Source organism: Podarcis gaigeae (genome assembly GCF_964106915.1).
Source record: "Podarcis gaigeae genome assembly, chromosome: 1".
NCBI classification, from domain to species: Eukaryota; Metazoa; Chordata; class Lepidosauria; order Squamata; family Lacertidae; genus Podarcis; species Podarcis gaigeae.
In genome coordinates this window covers 11,055,336-11,080,895 of record NC_139678.1, presented here as the reverse complement: position 1 = coordinate 11,080,895, position 25,560 = coordinate 11,055,336, and the positions used below count along the sequence as shown (strand labels likewise).

Genomic DNA, 25,560 nt, shown 5'->3' with positions numbered 1-25,560 from the left:
GGAATCCAGGACCTTTCACATGTAAGGCACAGTCCCTACCACAGCAATAGCTTGTGTCCTTCCCACAAGCTATTGCTGAACTACAACTGCCATTAAACCCAACCACTGGTCATGCTGGCTGGCATGATGGGAGTTGTAGTTCAACATCTGGGAGGGCCACAGCATAGCCACATCAATTTAAGGCTTTCGAGGACAAAAGTAGAGCTTTGAATTGAGCCCAGAAGAAGTGGAGGCAGTAAAGATATTTTAGTACGGCTGGATTAATGTTCCTCGCTCTCCTACAAGGGCTCTGATGACTTCAGTTCCAATTTCTGGTAACCAAAATCTGATTTCCTTTCTTTCTCCTCCTCCTCCACCCCCCTTTCATAGGTTTTCTTGATGCCTTTACCGTCATGTAAACAGAAACTCCTTCAACGATAACGCTTGAAAAGAGCAAGCAACATCAAGCCTGTCTGCTCTCATCCCAATGGGTGTGTCAAGCATTTCTGTTCCAGCGAGGGTATGAAATCTCTTTTACCACATTTGGAAGCTGCAAGAGCCTGACTAAGGGAGTAAATCCCACTGAAGTCCACATGGCAAGGTTTGGTCTACCCTCTGTAAAGCCTAGAATCTGAAGCTTCACCAAATGCCAGAAGAGACTGCCTCTCCTTACCAACATGCCCCTAATTATATTGTAACTTTCTGGAGATTTTAATTCTAAGACACGTTGGGAGCCAATCTTAGTTGAAATCAGGGTATAAATATAAACACAACTACTTGCAATATATGTACAGCTCTGTAGCCTTGTATGGAGGTGCTCAGATTCTTTCAATACTGATGAGAACACAGAACAGCCATCTTGCTGAAGCCTATCAGGTCTAGCTTAGCAATAGGAAACTGCAACTGTGTACACACCATGTATTTGAAGCTCATGTCTCCCCACTCCCAAGAATCCTGGGAACTGTAGTTGGTTAAGGTGCTGGGAATTGTAGCTCTGTGGGGGTAAACTACATTTCCCAGGGTTCTTTGGGGAAGGATTTGTGCTTTAAATGTATGATGTGAATGCCATTCCTTTCTGCTTCATGTAGGCTGTTAATAAAGAAAGATGGCTTCTTACACTAGTTTAATCTGGATCGACAGGAAAAAAAGGGGGCAGGGCAGGGGAGCAAGTAAAGGTAACTATCCGCCAGTGAACTTAATTTATCAGTTCATAGTGGCATGTGAGAGTCTATTGTGTTCCAGAATCTCTCAGTAGGGGGGCACCTAGATTTACCAGAAGCATCCTCAAAATCAGCCTACCAGGAGCCCTCCAGATGTTTGGGACTACAACTTCCATCAGTCCATCCACTTCAGACAGACTTTACTAACAGTAACTAGGCTGTAGAAATACCTATGCAATAGGACAATGAAAAATACCTATGTAGGTAGTAACCTAGATTTAAGTTTTAGCTGTGCTGTGATTAGCTGTTACAAATAATACCTCCCTACGTACCCACCCACACTGTACGCGGTTCCATTTCTAGGTCATTCACCAAGGCTCCTGGATCCAGTCTGTTTGGGGAATCCTTGGATTGAACTGATAATATCCAGTATTATGATTTTTAAAGGTATTTGAGAAGTGGTCATTTTTTCCTTCCAGATATAGAAACCACATTCAGCTACCTAGCCTTTCATTCAAGAATCTTCCAGTTAAACCATCCCAGCAGGACCTTGTCAATTTTACCATAAAATCAGTTAAACCCGAGTTTGCTACAGCCCTTGATTTCACCATATGTGAACAAGATCAGCTCACAACACAGAGTTCTTCTGCTCCACTAGCTAAGCAGTTTTACAAGCTGTTAACTTTAAATATTTTACAAGGGTCACCACCAGCAGTTGGGAAGTTATTACTTCATGAGAAACTAGCATCTCCCCAAAATAGTTCTTACGATTTTGCTATTCTGACCCCATTTGTTTCATCCCTTCAGAGAGATAAGATACCAAAACCAGTTTATGCAAGCATTTGAATCTGGCTCCACCCTGTTAGCAAACTGTTTTTATGCTGTTGTCAGCTCCTGAGCTGGTTTGATTACATAGTAAAGCTAATTATAAAGGAAAGCTCCTCAATTAAGTATTCTTTTTAATAAGGCTCTTTAGTTTCCCTGATGTATGAAACCAATTAGCTTTGGACTCTGCCAGAAGTAAAACACTTAAGCTGTTGAAAGGATCTCTGTTTTATGACATTAGACCAGCTGGCAATTGTGCAGAAATCTTTAACCCCTGTGATAATTTTTAGTTTTAAAGATAATCAAGGCAAGACTTAACTGCAGTTAACTGGGTGCCACTTTTTCTAACAGCTCCTGTACCTTTAACAACTGCATTACTGAGAAGTGATACAGTGATAGAAAGGTTTACCTACTGCATTTCTGTCTGGGGTTTTTTTAAATCAAGGATAGTGGCAAAGTTGTGCCAAGTAGTAACAGGCTAAGCCAGACCACCAATAAAATACTCTGCCTGTAACCCAACAATCATTTCAGGAGGAGTGCAAGTGCTTAACTATTTTCCCAACTAGAGCACTTAAACCCACAGTTGCTACCGCTTCTATCCCATAAACCATTTACTTTTAAAATGAAAAAGGAGGGTATTGTTAAGCTTCAAGTAACTTTTTATTACCAAAATTTTAAAATAACCAGACCAAATAGTTACAAAAAAAGGTAAAACCTTTCTTTGGGGTATGTTTTAACATTTTCCATGCTCTCTTGAAATGTTTCTCCCTCAATTGTAATGCTCAAGTATATACTTTAAAAAACAGTGAACATAAAGAAACAGAAATCTACAGACTAGCATGGATATCTGAATACAAAGACAAACATTATCTGCAACAAACTTTTAAGCTGGCTTTTCTTCCCCTGGCAGAGAGCAAGTTAACAACCTCCTCCCATACCCACCCACAGGAAAATCCCTCCAGCAATGGCACTGACTGAAGAAAAAGGGAAGAGCAGAAGATGGCAATTGCTCTTATAGTCCAGTCTATGGTAGTTTAGTCTACCTCTTCAATGGTGGGCCCACCGCCTGGAGCCCCCGCAGCTCCTCCAGCACCCTGGTACAGTTTAGCAATGATGGGGTTGCAAAGCTTCTCCAGCTCCTTCTGCTTGTGCTCAAATTCTTCCTTCTCAGCCATCTGGTTGCGGTCAAGCCAGCTGATCACTTCCTGACACTTCTCAAGCACCCTCTGCTTGTCCTGCTCACTAATCTTGCCTTTCAGCTTGTCATCTTCCACCGTCTGCTTGATGTTGTACGCATAGGACTCCAGGGCATTCTTGGAAACCACCCGTTCCCGGTTGGACTCATCCTCTGCCTTGTAACGCTCTGCTTCCTGGACCATACGGTCAATGTCGTCTTTGCTGAGGCGGCCCTTGTCATTAGTAATTGTGATCTTGTTCTCTTTGCCGGTGCTCTTGTCCACCGCTGTGACATTGAGGATGCCGTTTGCGTCAATGTCAAATGTGACCTCAATTTGAGGAACACCGCGGGGGGCTGGCGGGATACCCGTCAGGTCAAACTTGCCCAGTAGATTATTGTCCTTGGTCATGGCCCGCTCGCCCTCATACACCTGCACCAGCACACTGCTCTGGTTGTCTGAATAGGTGGTGAAGGTCTGGGTCTGCTTGGTGGGAATAGTTGTGTTGCGTTTGATCAAGGCGGTCATCACACCACCAGCTGTCTCGATACCCAGTGACAGTGGTGCCACATCAAGAAGCAGAAGGTCCTGCACATTCTCGGACTTGTCCCCCATCAGGATAGCAGCCTGCACAGCAGCGCCATAGGCCACAGCTTCATCAGGATTGATGCTTTTGTTGAGTTCTTTGCCATTAAAGAAGTCCTGCAGCAGCTTCTGGATCTTGGGGATGCGGGTGGAGCCACCGACGAGCACAATCTCATTGATTTGCCCTTTGTCGAGCTTGGCATCACGCAGGGCCTTCTCCACAGGCTCAAGGGTGCCACGGAAAAGATCGGCATTGAGCTCCTCAAAGCGGGCACGGGTGATGGACGTGTAGAAGTCAATCCCATCAAACAGCGAGTCAATCTCAATCGAAGCCTGGGTGGAGGAGCTGAGGGTGCGCTTGGCTCTCTCGCAGGCTGTGCGCAGCCGCCGGACTGCCCGCTTGTTGCCAGCGATGTCCCGCTTGTGCTTGCGCTTGAACTCCTCCACAAAGTGGCTCACCATGCGGTTGTCAAAGTCCTCCCCGCCCAGGTGAGTATCGCCTGCGGTAGACTTCACCTCAAAGATGCCGTCTTCGATGGTCAGGATGGAGACGTCAAAAGTGCCACCTCCCAGGTCAAAGATCAGCACGTTCTTCTCGCCAGCGCCGCTGCCTTTCTTATCCAAGCCATAGGCGATAGCGGCTGCCGTGGGCTCATTGATGATACGCAGCACATTGAGCCCCGTGATGGTGCCAGCGTCCTTGGTGGCTTGGCGCTGTGAGTCGTTGAAGTAGGCAGGCACTGTGATGACAGCGCTCTGGACCTTGCGCCCGAGGTAAGCCTCGGCTATCTCCTTCATTTTGGTCAGCACCATAGAGGAGATCTCCTCAGGGAAGAAGGTCTTTATCTCCCCCTTGTACTCCACCTGCACCTTTGGCTTCCCTGCCTCGCTCACCACACGGAACGGCCAGTGCTTCATGTCGGACTGCACGGTGGGGTCGTCGAATTTGCGGCCGATGAGGCGCTTGGCGTCGAAGATGGTGTTGTTGGGGTTCATAGCCACCTGGTTCTTGGCTGCATCCCCAATGAGGCGCTCGGTGTCCGTGAAGGCCACATAGCTGGGCGTGGTGCGGTTGCCTTGGTCGTTGGCGATGATCTCCACCTTCCCATGCTGGAAGACCCCCACGCAGGAGTACGTGGTGCCCAAGTCGATGCCTATGGCAGGCGCTTTGCCCGACATGGTTGCAGGAACGCGGTCAGGTACCTCTCGAAAGCTCCGCCGACTGGAAAGTCCCTCACGGTAGTGGTTTTAGCTGTATCTCGCCCGCCGCTTCGCTCACAACGAACGCTCTCGCTTCGGCTCTGAGGCGCGATCTGCCGTTGCCGTCGCCTTCGCCTCCGTTTTTATACCCGCGGCTCTCCCGCTTCTGGAACCTGCCAGAACGCGCTCGGCCAATCGTGACGCACACCGCGGACCTCTGACCAATAGCTCCGCTATGCCTCCTTCCCGCCTCTGCTCGTCCCAACCAGAAGCTTCTACAGGGCTCGAGATCGGAGGGAGAGGATTGATGTCACCGGCAACCAATAGGGGCTCGGAGGGACGAAAGGGTTGGCTCTTCGAGACGCCTTCTGGGCGGCCGTTATGCAAAATAGCTCGGGCACGCCCCTCAGCGCCTCGCGACCAGAAAAAAAAGTTCCGTCATCTTTCTACTTAACTTTGAAGCGCGAGCGCCTTCTACTTGCTTCTAACGGCGTCGGGAACATTCGAAGAGCGCGCGGGGGGGGGGGGGGTAGCGATGACGCAGCAGGATAAAGAGAAAGGGACAGTTGACTGAGGGTGATAAAATAATTGAAATAAAAGCAATATTTGAGGGAAGGGTTGCTGCTTTAAGGAAGAAAAAAATAAGGTCACCCTGAGTCCCCAGCATTGTGTTTCAGGCTCACCTTCCAATGCTGTAGTTGTAGCAGGAGAAAAGACTGTCTCTGAGCACGTCCAGAGTGCATTTGTCCTCACCTCACATTTAAACGTCATAACTAACTGGCACGTTAAAAATGGAGCCTTTTTTGAGAGACTAATATAACATCCCTTTTGTCAACCTGGTGCCCTCATGCTGACTTGGTGAGGATTGTAGTCCGAAACAGAGGGCAGCAGGTTGGGGAAGGCTGTGCCATAATTCACTTGAACTGAGGTATCACTTTTCCCCTCTCAATTTCCAAAATGAAGAAGCAACAAGCAAAAAATAATAAAGTATGTTTTCCCACACTAGGCAAAGTACAGAGAAAGCAAACAGAGAGATTTTAGTTCATTCTTCTCTCCCCCAGGGAGGGATTCAATAACACGCAATAAGCTGAATCTACTTCAATTGTGCAGAATGAAAGTGTTTTGTCATCCTAGTGCAACAAATTATGATGATTATGATTATTATTTAAAAAACAGACTTTGCAGTTACAGAAGTGATGGGAAAACACTGAAAAGTGAGGGGTGAACAAATGATTGACAGGCAGACACCTAAGCACCCCAAAAGCAAATCAGGATGAATGAAGGTGAATATTCATTGTATATAACCATCCTGTAAGCAAATTGGAATACATGCTTAGTAAAGACCAGAATATAGCCTAACCAGGATAAATACACTGCTGCTTCAAGGCAAGCAAAAACAAGCTTTTAATACTGACATCTGTTACCATGCCATTATTCAGTCCTGAGATGCGTGAAGGGGTGAGGACATTTGCAGCCAAGCATTTTCCGCAAGCGACCACAAAGTTGGCCCTGTGCGTAAAAGAGTTATGGCTTTCCAAGGGCTTTATTTCAAGAGCAATACAGATGAAGGCAGAGGCAGCAAGTGCCCGAAGTGAAAGAGGGTCGATAAAGGAAAATAAACACAATGCAAGGAAAAGGTACAGATTTGGGCAAGGGCCAGTGCGCAGTTTAGGCTGCTAGTGATTGCAGTATGGCTGTGGTAGGTAGCTGAAATATCCATGCACACAGGTGATTCCTGGGAATAAACACTAGGGGACAACAGTTGCCTTCACGCCTTGCTTGTAAACCTTTGCAAAGGCATCTTGATGGCTGCTGTTGAAACAGAGGCATACAGGCTCAACAGAACAGGACAACAGGTGGTTAATATGGAGAAAGTAGTGGAGCAGGATGTAAGAATAATGATGATGGATCTGAAATGCCAGCATTTGGAGGGGAGGACAGGAATGTGTGCAGCAATTAGTGGAAAGGGGTAATATTGAGATAGACTTTAGAACAGGCATAGGCTACCTTGGCCCTCCAGATGTTTTGAGACTACAACTCTCATCATCCCTAGCTAACAATACCAATGGTCGGAGGATGATGGGAATTGTAGTCTCAAAACATCTGGAGGGCCGAGTTTGCCTATGCCTGCTTTAGAAATAAATTGGGCAGCAACCCAAAGTGAAAAGTGACAACCAAAGAAGAAAAAGGAGACAAGCAGTACTGTGCTTTAAAGTTCCTGATTTATAGCGTGGGGCTCGTTTTTCTAGCCTGCAAGCCACTGTTTGTAATTCTTATAAATTCAGCTGAATGTCAAATACCATCTTTAAGCAAACAAAGAGCTAGAGAGGAACTTGACCTTTTTTGGTTGTGACGCAAGAATTCCATGACACTCCTTAGTGAGAAACCAGAAAGGAAATTTGGTCACTTCTGTGGGGGGTGGGCAGGGGTCCAGTTTAAAAGGCATCCAGAAAGCATGCGATGTTGCAGACTCTTTTAAATCTTTCCTCTTTCAGCAACAGAAATTTCCCTTCGGTGACTCCTTTCCCTTCTACTGATATGTAAAATGGTAGGCTGAGCAGCATTCATTTACACATTCTTATAACCGCTACTGGTCCATGGGGTCACAAAGAGTCAGACACGGCTAAACGACTAAACAACAACATAACCGCTACTTCTTCATAGTTTTTTCACGTGAAAGTTCCTCCATTTCAATACTAGTATGACTTGGGTCTCTTTGGAATATTCTGCCCCCCCCCCCCGAGATTATGGAGCATTAGGGTAGGAGATCAGGAGACAGATAAGAAAGTAACCATAGGAGCATTGCGGGAGTGAAGACAATGAATTGGCGTTCTTGGTGGCAGGTCTCTGCAGGTTTAGAAGCCAGGCAAGAGTTCATTGCAACAACTTTTATTGGTGGCAAATCGATATATTTCATAGCAGACCACTTTTAAGCCAGCATTCCCCAGAGGCACAGTGTGTCCGGCTGTTAACCAGAAGCTTGGTGCTTTGAGCCCACCCAAGCATAGCTGTGGGCAGGATTCCTGAATTGCAGGGGGCTGAACTAGGTGGCCCATGGGGTCCCTTCCAACTCTACAAATGCTGTGATTTCCTTTAGAGAAAAATTCCAAATGTGTTTAGTCATAAATATTTTGAATTCATTTAGACAATATTTTCCTAAGTAACAGCACATTCCTAGATATGTCTAAGCCCCACTGAGTGTGGGAAGGGCAAACAGTGCCACTGAAAGAGTACTGGGGCACAAGGACACCAGTAACTGTGCATATCTAGCCCCTGACATTCTTGTGCGCACATGGAGACTCACTCTTTGGTGTGTGAGAGTGGGTCACAATTAGGGCATTGCTCTTTTTGCATAGGTTTAACTGTGACAATATGGACGCGGGTGGCGCTGTGAGTTAAACCACAGAGCCTAGGACTTGCCAATCAGAAGGTCGGCGGTTTGAATCCCCGCAACGGGGTGAGCTCCCGTTGCTCAGTCCCTGCTCCTGCCAACTTAGCAGTTCGAAAGCACGTCAAAGTGCAAGTAGATAAATAGGTACTACTCCAGAGGGAAGGTAAACGGTGTTACCGTGCGCTGCTCTGGTTTGTCAGAAGTGGCTTAGTCATGCTGGCCACATGACCCAGAAGCTGTACGCAAGCTCCCTCGGCCAGTAAAGTGAGATGAGCGCCGCAACCCCAGAGTCGTCCACGACTGGACCTAACAGCTGGGTGGTGGTGGACCCATATCTACCTTTAAATGCACACTGATAAAAGTAGCTGCAGCTGATGTCACCTGTCTTTCTTCTGGTTCTCACGCTCCTCCCTTTTCTTTTCTTTTCTTTTCTTTTCTATCTATATCCCACCATTTTCCTCCAAGGAGCTCCCAAGTGGTGTATATGGTTCTCCCCCTCCTCATTTAATCCCAACCACCCTGTGAAGTAGGTTGAAATGAGAGGCAATGGTTGGCCCAAGGTCACCCAGTGAGCTCTATGGCCTAGTGGGGATTTGAACCTTGGTCTTCCAGGTCCTGGTTCAGCACTCTAACCACTACACCACACTGCCTCTGAAAATAGAGAAGACTATTTAAAGACAACAGCAAGGATTTGAACTCACAGACTCTGGGTATGAAGGAAGGTCTGATGAACAGGATGCCTCATTTACCTCCTGTTTTAGAGGCTAGGGTTGGTTGGGTGAAAGGACCGGGGGATGAACAGAGCGAAGCAGCCCCTGCCACTTCATTTTCCAAGTTGTCTTGAGGGCATTTAAAGTTACAAGCTACAAGCTGACAACTATTTGCCAGGAAGTCAGACTAGGAACTTTTGAATAAGTATTAAGGCAAGGAACTGATAAACACAGGTTCACTTTTGTGCTGCATGACTGACTTTTCTTTGATGAGCCCAGATTTAACACTAACCAAAACTAAATATATAAATCACTTCTTTCAGGAAGGCTCACACTGCCTCAACAGTGGCAGAACCTGCCTGCTTACAAACTACATAACCTAGGTCAAGACAGCAACAGGATTGCTACCTTTGGCAGGTAGAATTTCAACAGATGCAGTTGTGAAATTTCTGCCTCCAATGTTGCTGTTAAATGCACAAAGCTGCCTTCTGTAAACAAGTTGGCAACCACACAGCCCATGAGTTGATACAAATTACCAGATGCACTGTAGCTATTTGAATAGCAAATCGTATCAATTTGTCTTTCTGGGAGTTTTACAAGCTTAGTGGGTATTTCTCAAAGAAAAATCAGTAACAGCTGACAAGCTTCCCAGAAAGTTGTCCACCACTACTGATTTTCTCTGCAGTAATATCTTGTTGCAAGGGAACAATGCAGGGTGCATTCTCAGCTCATCCTTGGAGACTGTGAGGCCCAAGAGCCCAAGCCAGCTCTTGCCATGTACTCTTCTGCACCTTAGAAAATGCTCCCGAGTCCCCTGCAACACACAGCCGTTTTATGGCAGGGCCTTGGTAGCAGCCAAGCCAGTATGGAAAATGCTCATTATAGAGGCACAGCCATATTTCAATTGGATCACATCAAAGAGTAAAGAGATACAGTGGTACCTCTGGTTACGTACTTAATTCGTTCCAGAGGTCCGTTCTTCACCTGAAACACCACTTTAGCTAATGGGGCCTCCTGCTGCCGCCGCGCTGCCGCCATGCGATTTCTGTTCTCATCCTGAAGCAAAGTTCTTAACCCGAGGTACTATTTCTGGGTTAGCGGAGTCTGTAACCTGAAGCGTATGTAACCTGAAGCGTATGTAACCCGAGGTACCACTGTATACCATATGGCCAAAGCAGGTCTTGGTTTTTTACGGGTATAGTCCATTGATGAAAGCTGTATGAATTAGCTGATCAATACAGTTGCCTGCTACCATGGGAACAGCCAGGCTGCTCCTGCGCCTTTAACAGCGGGCTGAACAGGCAAAATTTATCACATCACAGGAACAGACATTATCCCATTCTAATTTCTGCAATCAAGTTGCTGTTAAAGGCACAGCTATACACAGTAGAAGCTCCCCACTTTCTCTACCCATGGTTTACTACAGAGTCCCTTCGCTAAAAATACCCTCCAACACACCTTGGGACAGGTGCCAGTTTGACTCAGGAGCAGTGGCGTAGCGTGGGTTGTCAGCACCCGGGGCAAGGCAAGTAATTTGCGCCCCCTAACCCGTGGATCTAGGTAGGGACAGAGAGCTGCAACTGCGAGCGCGCCCCCCCAGATGTTGCGCCTGGTGCTGGCCCCCTGCACCCCCCACGCTACGCCACTGCTCAGGAGGACCTCTGGTTGCCAACCCCTGCTAGGTATAAGACCGGAACAAATGCAGCATAGAGCACATATTGTGGCCTGTTACATTCTCTCAGGGGACGTGGGTGGCGCTGTGGGTTAAACCTCGGAGCCTAGGACCTGCCGATCAGAAGGTCGGTGGTTTGAATCCCCACAATTGGGTGAGCTCCCGTTGCTCAGTCCCTGCTCCGGCCAGCCTAGCAGTTCGAAAGCACGCCAGTGCAAGTAGATAAATAGGTACCGCTCTGGCGGGAAGGTAAACGGCGTTTCCATGCGCTGCTCTGGTTTGCCAGAAACGGCTTAGTCATGCTGGCCACATGACCTGGAAGCTGTACACCGGCTCCCTCAGCTAATAAAGTGAGAAGAGCGCTGCAACCCCAGAGTCAGCCACAACTGGACCTAATGGTCAGGGGTCCCTTTACCTTACATTCTCTCAAGAGCTCCCAGTGCTTGCAACAGTAAGCAAGAGGCCTCTTAAATCCGCAATGGGCCCAGTTTGGCTTGCTGACCCGACCCACAAGGCCTGCTGACCCAACCCACAAGTGTCAGCAAATACTGTTGAGCATTATGGAACCCATCTCAGAGGCCCAGTTCACTCGCTCACTTAACTTGGCTGGCCAGTGTCTTCATATGGCAGAACAGCAGGTGCGTCCTCTGCCCTGCACCAGTCAGGCAACATCATGGACACAGCACAATAGGGATGACCACCAACTACAGACTTCAGATCCCACAAAGGTGTTGGCAACTGGACAGGTTTATTAATGTGGGTTTCATGCAGCTCCCTAGCTTAATACAGCTCCCTGGCATCCTCCTAGTTCAAGGCAGAGAGGGAGTGATTTGGAGACTGTATTGTGTCTATGGAGACTGCTAATTAACTGTCCCTGAACATAGTGTACACGACGCCCAGTTAGTGCAGCTCTTGTCCCTTAAAAAACAATGGGCGACTGGTTATCCACTAGGGGGCATGAAGGATTTGCTGCAGAGAGGAGAGAGGCTCACACCTTCCTATATCATGTGAAAGTAGTAAATTGAGGATTAAAACAGTGTCATTTGTACCATTATTATTGTTGAGAAGCGCAGTTTTAAATAAGGGGTCATTCTGTATCTTCCATCCATTCAAGCAAGAGGTATTATGAGAGTTCAAGCATGCATGTTGGGGGGGGGACAGTCAATGAGGGTGCAAAACAGGTGTGGGGCTTGGCCTTGGGAGAAGGGTGTGGTCAAGGGCCAAATTAGAGAGGCTTGCAGGGCGGTACTTGGCCCCTTGCCCTGCAGTTCCTGTCTTAAATGAAGGTACAACCTGCCACAGGATCTGAGTTTGCAATCTTCAAACCACCCAGCATCTATTTCTGTTCCAACAGAAGCATGCATGTTTTAGATTAGTCACCAGGCAGAGCTCATACATCAACTGAAACCATTCTAAATGGTGAATGGTTGGAAACAATACAAGCTTCTGTAGCATGTGAAAATCAAAGACGACTTGTAGTCTGTTTTGCAACTTGGGAGACAAAGAAAACTTTCCCACTAACTAGAGCTCTGCCTCCGTTCAGATCTGCAGTCTTTGCACAGTAAGACATAGGATATTAAACTGAGGGTGGTGTTGTGTATGGTAGTTACATTTTCCACTTTTCGCACAGATAATTTTGGCCCTCATTAAGTAGACATTGCACCATAGATCTGGGACAAGCATCTTGGGGTATCCTCCTTATTGGGCTGCCCATTCCTCCCACACTTCACCACCAGTTTTTCCTGTTATTTTTAATGAAGAATTGGTACTGTGGTAGCCATTAATTGAGGTTTTGGTTAATACAGTACAGCAGCAGCAGCAGCAGTAGTATTTATACCCCGCCCATCTGGCTAGGTCTCCCCAGTCACTCTGGGCGGCTTCTAGGTCATATAAAAACATAATAAAAAGTCAAAACATTAAAAACTTCCCAATACAGGGCTGCCTTTAGATGTCGTCTAAAAGTTGTGTAGTTCTTGATCTCCTTGATGGGAGGGCATTCCACAGGAAGGCCACCAGTGCTGTGAAGGCCCTCTGCCTGGTTCACTTCTTGCAGTCAGGGAACTGCTGGAAGACCCTTGGAGGTGGACCTCAGAGGAGTTGTCGTCCAAAGCATGGCAAGTAGCAAGGGTGTGGAAGACTGTTTTAGAGTATATCCTGGATGTTTTACAATGTGCATATGCTGCAACAACCTGATGTTTCTGTTGCAGCACGTCTGCACAGCAGAGAATTCCTGTGGATGTGCAGTACTCTCATTTCACCCCAAGATAGTACAGCAGAATGAACTAAAGTCACCCAAAGTGCTCTGGATCATGAGATTTAAATATCAAACAAGATGTCTGTGATAGCGAGTATATACATTGAGTTATAAACCCAATAGGTTTTACTCAGTGTACTCACTGGACTTAATATTCCATCTTAGTAACATTAATTTCACTTGGTCTACTCTTGAGTAAAACTTAGCTGACTACCACTCAATAGGTACAGTCCAACACAGCCCATTGATTTCAACAGGCTTAAGCATGTTTATGCTATGTGTTGGGGTGTGGCCAGTGGATATTTCTTCCCAATCCCTGCACATATTAAACATTATGCAGTCTTGGTTTTCACATGAAGGTTTACTCCCCATATGGGACAGCTGCATATTTGTGCATTGCAGGAGGTTGGACTAGATGATTCTCAGGGTCCCTTCCAACTGTACAATTCTTCGATTCTATGCACATGGAAATAGAAAAGGAGACAGCTTACATTGATGGAACTGAGAAGCTGTTTAATAGAAGCTGGTGATTCAGGTAATACTACAGTGTGCTTTTGAAGTCTAGAGTTTAAAAATAATGATTTGATTCATCTACTTAAGAAAGCAGGGAAGAAAACACAGAAACAGAACTTAACATGAGGCAAGAGTAAAAATGCAATAATTAAACATTTGGTGCTTTTTATGAACTTTAATACCCTAACAGTGCAATTCCATAACTACTTACCTAGAAGAAAGTCCCATTAAGTTCACTGGGGCTTACTTCCAGGTAAGTGAGCATAGGATTGCAGCCTAAATGAAGAAGCGCATGATTTAAAGGTTCTTTTAAACAAACAAACAAACAAAGAAAACCAGAACATTTCAAAACAGGCCATTTAATTCTTTTTAAAATGTATGATTGTTTGCTATGCTTTGGTGTTCCACTTGCTTTTGTTTTAGTTCTTGCCAATAAGCGTTATTATGCATTCATGTTCTTTTCAAATGTTTGGCATTATAGTGAGATCTCATATCTTTCCTCAGATTAAATTTGGCGCCACATACGCCACATGTATAGAGGTGAACATCCATGTGCTGCTCGAGTTGTTCATTATTTGGGAAAATCTGAAAGCAGACCTGGCATATTGTCTCTCCAGCTGACAGGTGGGATATCATGTGCCGGACATGATCGTGCTTCCGGAAGTTTCCTTGGTCACAAATGGAGCAGACATACCTGGCCATGCCCTTGTGCATGTCGTTGTGAAGGCGCAACTGGCGCTCTCTTAGGAACTGCTTGCCGCATGTTTGACAAGCAAACTGTTTTTCCTTGGTGTGCACCGTGTAGTGTTCCCGTAAGTGGCAACGCTGATAAAAGCCCTTCCCGCAAAGATTGCAGAAATGCTTGCGTCGATGGTCTCTTTCATTCTCTTCCATCATGGCATTCTTGAACAGATCTTGATCCAGGCAGCTGGACATGTGCTCAACCACCAAATTCTCCGTCTCAAAACGCAAGCCGCAGTTAGGGCACCGGAAAGGGCAAGCTGAATCCCTGTAGAGCTGTTTCTTCGGAAGACTGTTCATCTGGAAATGGCCGTCTCCGAACTCGTCCAGCATCTCCACGTACATCATCTCCTGGATTTCAGATTGCTCCTCGGGGCTTTCTTCCAAGTCAATTTTCTCCTCCATGTTCCTTAAGCCATTGGTGGTCAAGTCTTGGGGCTCCCCGCAGGACTGCGCATGATCCTGCAACTGGCGCCCTTTCACCAATATCTGGCCACATTTCCCACACGCACATATGTTTTCTATGTGCTTGGACAAGTAATGAGAAGAGAGGTCTTCCTCAGTGATTGTCTGCCCGCACAGTTCACAGGACGCATTTTCTGGGCCCTCCTCGACGGCACTGACTTTACTGTTAAGGACCCTGGCGCTTCTAAAATATTTCCTGGCCTCCTCATCAATAGGCATGTGGGGTTTTAAGAAAGCTTTCCTAACACGCCTGTTTTCACTGACCTCTTCCTCAATGTAGCACCTGTAAACTGGGTCATCATCATCCAGGTCGTCGTTGTCAGTGGAATCATTGCCGTCGGTCACCTTAATAATGTTAAACTCTTTCAGGTCGTCAATGGGGTTATCCTCTGGCTCCACCTTGACAATGATCCTTTTCCTCTCCATGGCTCGACTCCGCTGTTTGCCCAGCGCCTCCAGTGAAACGCTAGTGCCTTTCCCGCTAGTTACATTCGATGCTGGGGAGGATGACCCATCCGTCGCTTGGCTTGCCTCTGTTTTGAATTCGTCCAGCTGGGGAGATGGGGTTTTAAGGGCGGAGTCTCTCTCACCGCCGTCTTTTTTATCGGCCCCGTAATACCTGGTGTTCTGATAGGAGTGCCTGTTTGTGCAGGACATGATGTGCTCGTCCAGCAGCCGCTCGCAGCTGAAACTGAAGCCGCAGCCGTCGCAGGTGAAGCTCCTCCCAAAGCGGCGCGATATGGACACTCGGTCTTTGGCGCCAGAGGCCTTGCGCACAACACTCCCTTTGCAGCTCTCCAACGGCTGCTCGGATAAGCTGCTCAGCCGCAGAGCTTCGTCGCTGACCTCCCTGCCCTGGGATGTGCTCACCGTCGAACTTGGAGGTTCAGCACCGCACCTGCTCACTTCACTCCCGCTTCGGGCCAGCGTCTCTTCGTACATCCGCACGCCAAAGACCATTTTGCTATTTTGGGTGCTGGAAGCGGAAGAGGAGCACCGCAAACCCGAGGAGTTTGTGTCCTGTATGTCTTCCAGACATTCCGGCACGTTGTACAGCTGCAGCGAGTTCATGGCCACCTTGAACTGCTCAAAGTTGTTGGGGGCCGTTGCGATTTTCCCCAGATACATGAACTGCAAAATGAGATCAAAGCACTCAGCCGTGATCTTCATGTTGCTGAGGTTTAGTTGCGCCGTGCTGTGCTGCTGGCTCATGAAAAACATCCTGAAATAAGAGCTGCAGGCGGCAAGGACAGCTTTGTGCGCTTGGAAGTAGATGTCGTCAATCGCAATGCAGCAGTCGCAGAGAAAACCCCACTCTCTTTGGTTGTTGAGCTGCTGGAGGACATAGCTGCTGTGGCTGGTCCTTGCCATCTTGCGCCAGAATCACGGCCCTGTGCAAACAAGAGGAAAAGGGAGGAGGAGAGAAAAAACATATATACAGATATCAGCTAAGTTTTGACAACTGAAAGAAGAGCCCCACTACCTCGTGATCCGAACCAAGGGATGGCCAACATCATGGTACCCTTCTAATGCTTCTGTTGGACTCCATCTCCCATCAGCCCCAGCCAGCATGGCAAATGGCCTGGGATGATGGGAGTTGTAGTCCAGGAAAATATTTGAGGGCGCCATGCTGGTTATCTTTGCCCTAACTGATTACCATACTAGCCACGGATGAATGCATTTTGATATGCTTCTATTTTTTTTTAATAATATTTTTTATTAGTTTTATGAAATACAGAAAAAAGAATAAAGAGCATATTATAAAAGTAGAAAAGAAAAGTTACAAATTTTTCTTACTCTTTTTTCCAAATCTGTTGGACTTCCCCACGTCCTCCCAACCCTGCATTCTCTGTGATGCATAACGTCTGCAATTTGTTAACTTGTTTCAATACTTATTGTATCTTCCTTTTTATCATGTTACCCAATTTCAAATATATTATGGCCCAAATCATGTACGTTTTCATTTTAACACAATAAAGTTGTTTCATTATTCTATCTCTGACTCCTTGTACCTTAATTTCCATTTCTTTAATTTAACATTACTGAAGCTAGAATTTCCTAAAAGGTGCGTTTTTTAACATTCATACAACTTATAATGTTTTTCCAAATAGTCCTTAAATTTTTTCCAATCCTCCTCGAATGTTTCTTCTCCCAAGTCTCGGATTCTGCCAGTCATTTCGGCCAGTTCCATGTAGTCCATCAACTGCGTGTGCCATTCCTCCAGTGTGGGTAAATCTTGTGTCTTCCAATGTTTGCAATCAGGATCCTTGCTGCTGTAGTAGCATACATAAAAAAGGTTCTGTCCTTCTTAAGCACTCTCTGGTCCACCATGCCCAGGAGGAAGGCCTCTGGTTTCTTAGGTAAGGTAAATCTAAGTACCTTTTTTAGTTCATTATGAATCATTTCCCAGAAGGCCTTCACTTTCGGGCAGGTCCACCAGAGGTGAAAGAATGTCCCTTCCGCCTCTTTACATTTCCAGCATTTATTATCAGACAGGTGATATATCTTAGCAAGCTTGACTGGGGTCATGTACCACCGGTATATCATTTTCATAATGTTTTCCTTCAAGGCACTACATGCCGTAAATTTCATTCCGGTGTTCCATAACCTTTCCCAGTCTTCAAACATAATGTTATGCCCCAAATCCTGCGCCCACTTTATCATGGCGGATTTGACTGTCTCATCCTGAGTATTCCATTTAAGCAGCAGGTTATACATTCTCGAAAGTAGTTTACTTTTTGGTTCTAACAATTCTGTCTCTAGTTTCGATTTTTCCACCTGGAATCCAACCTTCTTGTCTACTTTAAAGACCTCTTGAATTTGTGCATAATGCAACCAATCTCGCACCTTGTTTTTTAGTTTTTCCAAGCTCTGCAACCTCCAATTGTCTCCCATCTTTTCAATAATTTCCTCATATTTAGGCCAATTGGCTTCCATATTAGGTCTCTTACGTGCCTTGGCCTCCACCGGTGAGATATGCTTCTAGAGCCAAATAAGAGGCACAGGAGACCTCAGGGAATCTGTGTTGTAAGTGTATGTGTGCTGGGGTTACTCACTGGCTTCCCTGCCTCTACCCAGGGTAATAAAAGTCTGAAGGAATGGTGCTGCAACCAAGTAGGCCTGCATCTGTGCCTACGCGGGGCCCACATGTATGCCAACTTGGGTTCCATGACAGAAAGGTGGGATATAAAAGAAGATTAAATAAATAAAAAATACTCGCAGGGGCTGGAGAGGGTAGGCTGTGATCCTAGAATTCCTAGGTGGGAGGAAAAGCTTCATTGAAATCAACGTGACTTAAGAGTCTGGTGACACATCGCACATGCCGTGTGAAAAGTATCCATGCCTAGTGGAGCTCGGCTTGTTGAGATTTCCCCCTGAAGGCTGGCGGCGCAGTATTTCAAGCTGCCGCACAGAGAAGCAGGAGCGTGCGCTCAGGTCTCACAAGGCCTCACAGGGAAGCAGATGCTTCTTTGGCACAGCTCAGCAACTAACCTTTCCAATGAGTTGGGAGGGGTATGTTCCAGGGAAAATTAGCCCCTGAAAGATAATGAGAGATAAAGAGAAGAAGAAAAAGTGGCCAGCAGCTCCTGCTTTCTTGCATGTTTGCCTCCCCCCCCCGCAGGTTTTCTCTAGCTGGCTCCTGCAAGTCTTCAGTAGTCTTACAAGGCAAGATTTGTGGTCTACGTGTATGGGTAATGCACAGGTCCCCAGCTTTTTTGGACCTGGGGGATGATTTTGAAACCTTAGAAAACATCATGGACACTGCGACAAAACAGCTGAGTTATTTAAATCAGCCTTTTTTTCTTATTAATGTCAGTCGTCTAAGTGAAATCCATCCATCCTCCCAGCCACCGCCAATATGTAATTAAAATCAAATCATATCAGGAGGGGCAGAGGACGAAGCAGAAGGTCCAGGGGCAATGCGGTGTCTAAAAGCACAATGCTGCAGGACCCTAGGAATAACAACTTGCCAGGCACGTATTTACAAGGAATTGTGTTCAGAATTACAGAAAAAGGGTATTATGTGCCATAGCAGGAACTGGAGTAAAGCAGGCAAGGTAATATGCTGTGCTAATTATGCAAGTCAAAAAGACCCAGTTTCTAGTATTTGTGTGGCCGGTCCAATCCCAAGGCCTCATCCTGGTCACCAGTCACAGGAGCTGATGGGCTTCCATTAATATACACCCTCTAGACTAGAGAAACAGGGGGCACTTCCTGAGCAGTAAAGTTGTGGTGAAACACTTGCCCCAATGCAGCCCAGGGTAGGTGTGCTCACCTACTGAAAAAGCACATTGCAGAGATTTGTAGCCATCCTGTTTTTCTTGCTAAGCGGGCTTGCATTTTGGTTTTAATGACTTCATATCATTGCCGCTCCCCTGTCATGTAACAAAAAAGTACTGAGTTTTCAGCTGTGAGGGCTTTAAAAGGATGGGGGGGCACTCAATTCTCCATGGTGGAATCTCCAAACTGCGCTGTATGATATTTAGGACAATGGTTAATTCAGCTCTGCATATTGCAGAAAGGCCCAATGTGCTGCATTTGCAGTGCACACAATATGTTTCAGCTTCTGTTAACAGCAGACACTTGGAAATGTGATTTGGCTTTGCTGCTTTGCTGCGAAATGCTATGGGGTTATTCAACCACTCCCATACTTGGGGGGGTGGGGTCAATAACATTACAGTGGTGCCTCGCAAGACGAAATTAATCCGTTCCGTGAGGCTCTTCGTATAGCGGTTTTTTCGTCCTGCGAAGCAAGCCCATTGACAGCTTAGCGGATTAGCGCTACAGCTGTCAAGCGGCTTCCAGCGATCAGCTGTTAAGCGGCTTATCAGCGGAACAGCTGATAAGCGGCTTAAGAAAAGGGCAAAAAAAGCAAAAAAAACCCCGCGGGGGGATGCAAGATTTTTTTCGTCTTGCGAAGCAACCCCATAGGGGAATTCGTTTTGCAAAGCGCCTCCAAAACGGAAAACCCTTTCGTCTAGCGGGTTTTTCGTCTTGCGAGGCGTTCGTCTTGCGGGGCACCACTGTATAGTACTGTAGCGGCAGAGAATGATGCAAACTGAGCTAGTACCCGTCCATCCAAATCACCCAGAGTCTGTGCGTCTGTGTAAAAGGGGGGGGGGAATTGCCCCTTCCCATAGCAACTTACTGCACATTCATTTGTCCATTATGGAACCGAACCAGAAGCAACAGATGCTACTGTCTAAATAAGACCCTAGTTTAGGGTGCATCTAGCAATCATGGGTGACCATTACCCCAAAGGCACATTCCTCTACTACAGTGATGGCCAAACTTGGCCCTCCAGCTGTTTTGGGACTACAGTTCCCATTATCCCTGACCACTGGTCCTGTCAGCTAGGGATGATGGGAGTTGTAGTCCCAAAACAGCTGGAGGGCCAAGTTTGGCCATCACTGCTCTACTATCATCCGAGACATATGGATGTCAACAACCACCAACATATTTTGTCCTTGTTTGGGACTGTGGTGAAAACGAATCCATGCCTCATTTAGGATTTTCCCATTCTCTGTGCCTGTTTGACCATGCAGGAACTATTTAAAAACCTATTGCTCATCTTAGGACATATTAGAAAGAGTTTGCTGAAACCATCATGGGCTGCAAACAGCAAAGAACAGCTTTCTAAGGGCTCATGGAAAAATACCGATTTCTTTAAGGAAATCCCTAAACAATGCTAGGCAATCCCAAGTGTCCTAGCAGCTTGCTTCTCCCTCTTCACGTTCACAGGACCATGCTCTGCTTTCCCCCTTTCATGTGCATCCTCCTCACCTTCCCCTTGCAGAGTTAACTATGGTAAGCAAAACACGCAGGTTTGTAGCCATGAATAGAAGTTGGTTAGAATTAAGATGAATGCACGTGTCATGTTCACTCTGATCATGCAAAGAAGAGCAAATTTGCTTGAGGGGGCAGGGAAAGAGAATATGATCATGGTGGGGTGTTCCTAATTGTGTTTAGGAGAAGGGGCAATTTTACTTCTGTGTTGTGGTCCTTAGCCCTTTTTGCTAAAGAAAACCATTTGCCAGTTTTCACATTCCCCCAACCCAAGCTCTGCCAAACAAACATGCAAGGAGTTTGTTACTGAGAAGCTGGAGCTCCACCGTACCACAATGCGATCTCTCCATAGTCTCCAAAAATAGGCAGGCTTGCTGCCAAAAGTGGGACAGAGCTACGGCAAATATGCTGGATTCCTAATAATGAGATGTCGCTGTTGCAAAACAGGACTGCTAAGAAAGGCCTTCTATGAGGCCTTGCAAATGGATCCACAGAGGTTACAAGTCTGCATATAAATATCATTATTATCGTTATTATTTGCCACGCGATGCAGAAATAGGTGATTTACAAAAGGAATGCCTATAGAGTCAAAAGCATAGCAATCATCACTATACCAGCACTAGCAAGAAGAATTATAAGAAAGGAGCAGGAATTATAGAATCACAGAATTGTAGAGTTGGAAGGGGCTCAGAGAATCATCTAGTCCAGAGGTCCTCCAGATGTTTCTGGACTACAACATCCATCAGCCCCAAACAGCACAGCCAGTGATTGGGGGTGATGGGAGGTGTAGTCCAAGAACATCTGAAAGGCCACAGGTTGTGCACCTGATATCCAATAACCTGCAGGGCAAGAATCTCACCTAAAGCATCCATGACAGATGCCCATCCAACCTCTGCTTTAAAAGCTCCAAGGAGAGAGTTCATATGGATGCTTCTAGATAGGGGCTCAATGTGACAAGCAGGTCGTTCATCTGCTTGGCATGCAGAAGGTTCCAGGTTCAGTCCCCAGCATCTCCAGGTAGGATTGGGAGAGCTACTCCATCAGAAACCCTGGACAGCTGCTGCTGCCAGCCAGTGTAGACAAAAGTGAGCCCAACAGACTTGTGGCCTGACTTTGTATAAAACAGCAGTTTCAACAGAAGCAAATGCATACTCAGCATTCATCCAGTTTGCAAAAGCTTTCCTCTTGGGCGGCAGGGAGATGGTTCTCTAGCCTCAGGAAACCAGGTGCCAGTTCCCAGACGTCAACAGCAGCCCAACATATGGAGCAAATTGCCACCAGCCTTTAGAGCAATGAATGCAACACGATGGCGATCTTTTTACGCAACCTTGCTTCTAGGGGGTGGTAGCAAACAGTGTTTCCTTTTTTTGCAAACATCCGTATCCCAATCTTCCTCCAAAGAGTTCAGAGCGGCTTTTCATGGCGGTTGCCTCGTTTCATTCTCCCAAGAAGGCAGGCAGGAAACAGAGGGAGGGAGAAGGACAGGAAGACAGATGAGCAGGGAAACCGCTCAGTGGAGCTTCATGGCTGAGTGGGGATATGACCAGGGTTTCCTGCAGCCAAAACAAGCTCTCTTCCAAACTGCATACTTATCTCTCCCCTGCCTTCTTTTATCTCTAGCCTGAGTTAACTGCAGTCAAAGACTTATGACTTCAGGTATGCCTTTTTTGTGAGATACCAATGGCTTCCAATAAATTGGAAAATCCTAAGCTGCAATTGTTCATAAGGCATATTCTTCTATGAGATGTGCAAGAGAAACAATGCCATCATTTTTCCAGTTTATTTACACACACACACACACACACACACACACACACACACTTGCAGGATAGTGTATACAACAACCCTGTAAGGAAGGTTAGGCTAAAGAAGACTGAATGGGAACTTGCAGCAGAGCCTTCAGTAAGGCTTTCCCTGAACAGCATTCCTATTGAGATAAAACAGGTCCCCACTATCTGTATTTTCCAAAAACAACCGAAGACATTTTTGTTGTTGTTTCAACAAGCTTTCCCAGATGAATGAGAAAAGTACCGTATTTTTTGCTCTATAAGGCTCACTTTTTCACTCCTAAAAAGTAAGGGGCAATGTGTGTGTGCGTCTTATGGAGCAAATGCAGGCTGCGCAGCTATCCCAGAAGCCAGAAGAGGAAGAGGGATTGCTGCTTTCACTGCGCAGCGATCCCTCTTGCTGTTCTGGCTTCTGAAATTCAGAATATTTTTTTTCTTGTTTTCCTCCTCCCAAAACTATGTGCGTCTTGTGGTCTGGTGCGTCTTATAGAGCGAAAAATACGGTATCTGCCTTAGGTGTTCATTTTGTACCTTTTCCATTTGATTTCGTACTGTTTTGAAAACAGTTTCTAGCTGTTCCTATGGTGGTGTCTATCAACCTCCTCTAGACATATTTTAAAAGGTATTCCTATATCAATGAATGAAGAATAATTATTAAGATACAATAATGGCCCAAGGGCAACCAGGAAGCTTCGTAGCTCAATGGGAAGATGAACCCAGGTCTCTGTGACGTGCAACCAACAAGGCACTTTAGCTGCACGTTGCTCATCCATTCCCGCACAAAATCTCCCATTCATGTCTAGGGATCATAGAATCACAGAACTGTAGAGTTGGAAGGGACCCTGAGGGTCATCTAGTCCAATCCCCTGCAATGCAGGCATTTCAACTGAAGCATCCCCAATATCTGCTTAAAAACCTCCAATGAAGGAGAGTCCACAACCTCCAGAGTAGTGCGTAGAATTTATACAGTGTGCAAAGCACTCAGTAGGTGTTCCTGTCTTGTAATCTTTAAAACACATTGAGGGATCTGTGAAGGGGGGTTAAAAGGAGGGTGAGTGTAACGGACTGAGGCTAACAGGCAAAAAGCTACATATAACGAGTTTGTGACTGGGGCCAGAGTCTAATCACAGACATCCTGATTTGCAGCTCAGGCTTTTAGGGCCAAAGGAGACACGGAAGATCCCTGGTCAGATTTCCAGAAAGTTCGAAAGCAGCTGCCAGGGAGGCACTGATCTCAATCAGGGCAGTAGCAAGAGGGAGCCTGTGCGCGTTTAACTCTTCCCTTCCACACTGCTTTCCTCGTCTAAAGCATGGGTAGGCAAACTACGGCCCAGGTTCCGGATCCAGCCCAATCACCTTCTAAATCCGGCCCACGGATGGTCCGGGAATCAGAGTGTTTTTACATGAGAAGAATGTGTCCTTTTATTTAAAATGCATCTCTGGGTTATTTGTGGGGCATAGGAATTTGTTCATCCCCCCCCAAAAAAATATAGTCCGGCCCCCGACAAGGTCTGAGGGACAGTGGACCGGCCCCCTGCTGAAAATGTTTGCTGACCCCTGGTCTAAAGCATTCCTCCAAAGGTGCGAAGAAAAAGAAAAACGCAGGTTCCTGTATCTGCAAGCTGGATGTCTGGGGGCAAGGCATTTTGATCAGGAATGCAAGGCGGGGAGGAAAGGACTGCTGCCCCATGCCAAGCCAACTCTTCCTCCCCTCCCACCCCACAGTTGCTTTTACATCCTTACAGACAAACAAGACCCATGGGAAGATCAAAACGCCTGCGTCGTGCCCTTCCAATGACCACAATGCTACAGGCAGCTCAGCATCCCTCCTCAACGCATGATGCATCAATCTACATCCACACAACATCTCAAACCTCCAAGAGGGCAGCCTCTCCGGAGTGTGTCAGAAGAAGAGAAAATGAGGAGCTCTGGGTGGGTGGCTCAGGACAACATGCCTCTTGCCACAGGTGCTGGCAGGGCTTGAGGAATCACGAAGGGATGCAAGGAACTGCCTTATACCAAGCCAGACCATCGGTCTGGCAGCAGTTCTCAACCTGTGGGTCCCCAGATGTTGTTGGACTACAACTCCCATCATCCCTGTGCTCTGGCCTTGCTAGCTAGGGGTGATGGGAGTTGTCATTCAACAACAACTGGGGACCCACAGGTTGCGACAGGCTGGTCTAGAGCATGTGTATACACTGACCAGCATCAGCTCTTCAAGCAGGAGTCTCTCTCCCGGTCCTGAATTTGGGATCTACGTCATGCAAAGTTGACGGATGCTCTGCCGCTGCGCCCTTCCCCGATCTGAGCCACCAAACCTGCCCAATTCCTGCAGCTTCGCTTCGTCCAACTCGCTTCCTAAACTTTGTTATCACCATCCTTTCCACATCCTTCCGACATCCTCCTAACAACCGTGAGCCAGGCGTAGCTGCGGCGGCGCTCCTTCCCCGACCGCGATGAGCGCGAGGCTTCTGTTATAGAGCATTGAAAAAATAAATAAACTTGAAATAAACTGCAAAGGGGGCGGAGAGAGGGGCCTTAACGCATGAAACGCAGTAGAGGCAAGCGATGTCTCCAAGCCAAGGAAGACTCGCGGCATCTCCTCCTGTTTTGCCTTCTGCAGGAGCGGTTGCCTAAGCAGCGAGAGCTCCGGTTCACATGCCGCTCATGACATCACCGGCTATATTGGTTTGCAACAAACAGTCCGACGGAGCAGCAATGGGCAAAAGCACGATTGCACGCACACACAAAATGCGGTGAGAAAGCATGCAAGGAGGAACAGATTCCGCCTCTGAGAAACTTAACAGGGAGATGCAAAGCGGTCTTCACGCAAGTTATCTATCAGCCGGGCAGGCACACGCTGGCTTCCTGCTTCTGCTACTTGTCCTCCATTCTCATCCGCCCACCTCTGCGCCCACTAATGCAAGAAGAGCATTTCTTTGAAATGAAGAAGAAGAAGAAATTCCGCCACGGTTTTTGCACAATTCCCTAAGCGTCACGGCTCCGGCTGGCTGAACGCACTAAGGCAGCACTGAGAGAGGTTTCCCAGGCTTGCGTTGCCCGAGAGGGACAAAAACAAAACAAAACAAATATTAGTTGGTTGGAGGCCAACTAACAGAATGTTTCTGAGCAAATTAAGCCAAGAGTAATTCTGCAAAGAGAGCGAGCGAGAGAGAGAGATACCGATTCTCTGTAACTGGGGAGGAGGCCTGGGTAACTTTCGAGAGGAATGCCATTCCCAAACTTCTGAGCCGCAAGATTAAGGAGGGGGAAAACATTTCATTCTTGCAGCCAAAAAAAAGTGGTTTGCTTTTTC

The 25,560-nt window shown here is 46.7% G+C and overlaps 3 protein-coding genes across 7 annotated transcripts in view; all 3 read right to left on the bottom strand.

Annotated features, from left to right (window-relative positions):
* Positions 1-25,560, bottom strand: part of PPP1R36 (protein phosphatase 1 regulatory subunit 36) — a gene marked incomplete at its 5' end in the record, with an annotated part of 66,464 nt that overhangs the window by 36,744 nt on the left and 4,160 nt on the right. The gene's annotated exons all lie outside the window — the stretch shown is intronic.
* HSPA2 (heat shock protein family A (Hsp70) member 2) lies at positions 2,603-5,199 on the bottom strand. The gene has a single exon (XM_083734366.1). The coding sequence runs from the start codon at positions 4,901-4,903 to the stop codon at positions 2,999-3,001; it is 1,905 nt and encodes a 634-aa protein (XP_083590492.1). The 5' UTR covers positions 4,904-5,199; the 3' UTR covers positions 2,603-2,998.
* Positions 13,448-25,229, bottom strand: ZBTB1 (zinc finger and BTB domain containing 1). Of its 5 annotated transcripts, none has more exons than XM_083733949.1 (2): positions 24,448-25,229; positions 13,448-16,061 (listed from the first exon to the last, which is right to left on the bottom strand). In XM_083733949.1, the coding sequence occupies exon 2, from the start codon at positions 16,039-16,041 to the stop codon at positions 13,915-13,917; it is 2,127 nt and encodes a 708-aa protein (XP_083590075.1). In that variant the 5' UTR covers positions 16,042-16,061; positions 24,448-25,229; the 3' UTR covers positions 13,448-13,914. The 5 variants fall into 5 exon arrangements, with proteins under 5 accessions (XP_083590075.1, XP_083590073.1, XP_083590076.1 ...); XM_083733947.1 differs by having other exon boundaries at positions 24,563-25,229; XM_083733950.1 differs by having other exon boundaries at positions 24,567-25,229.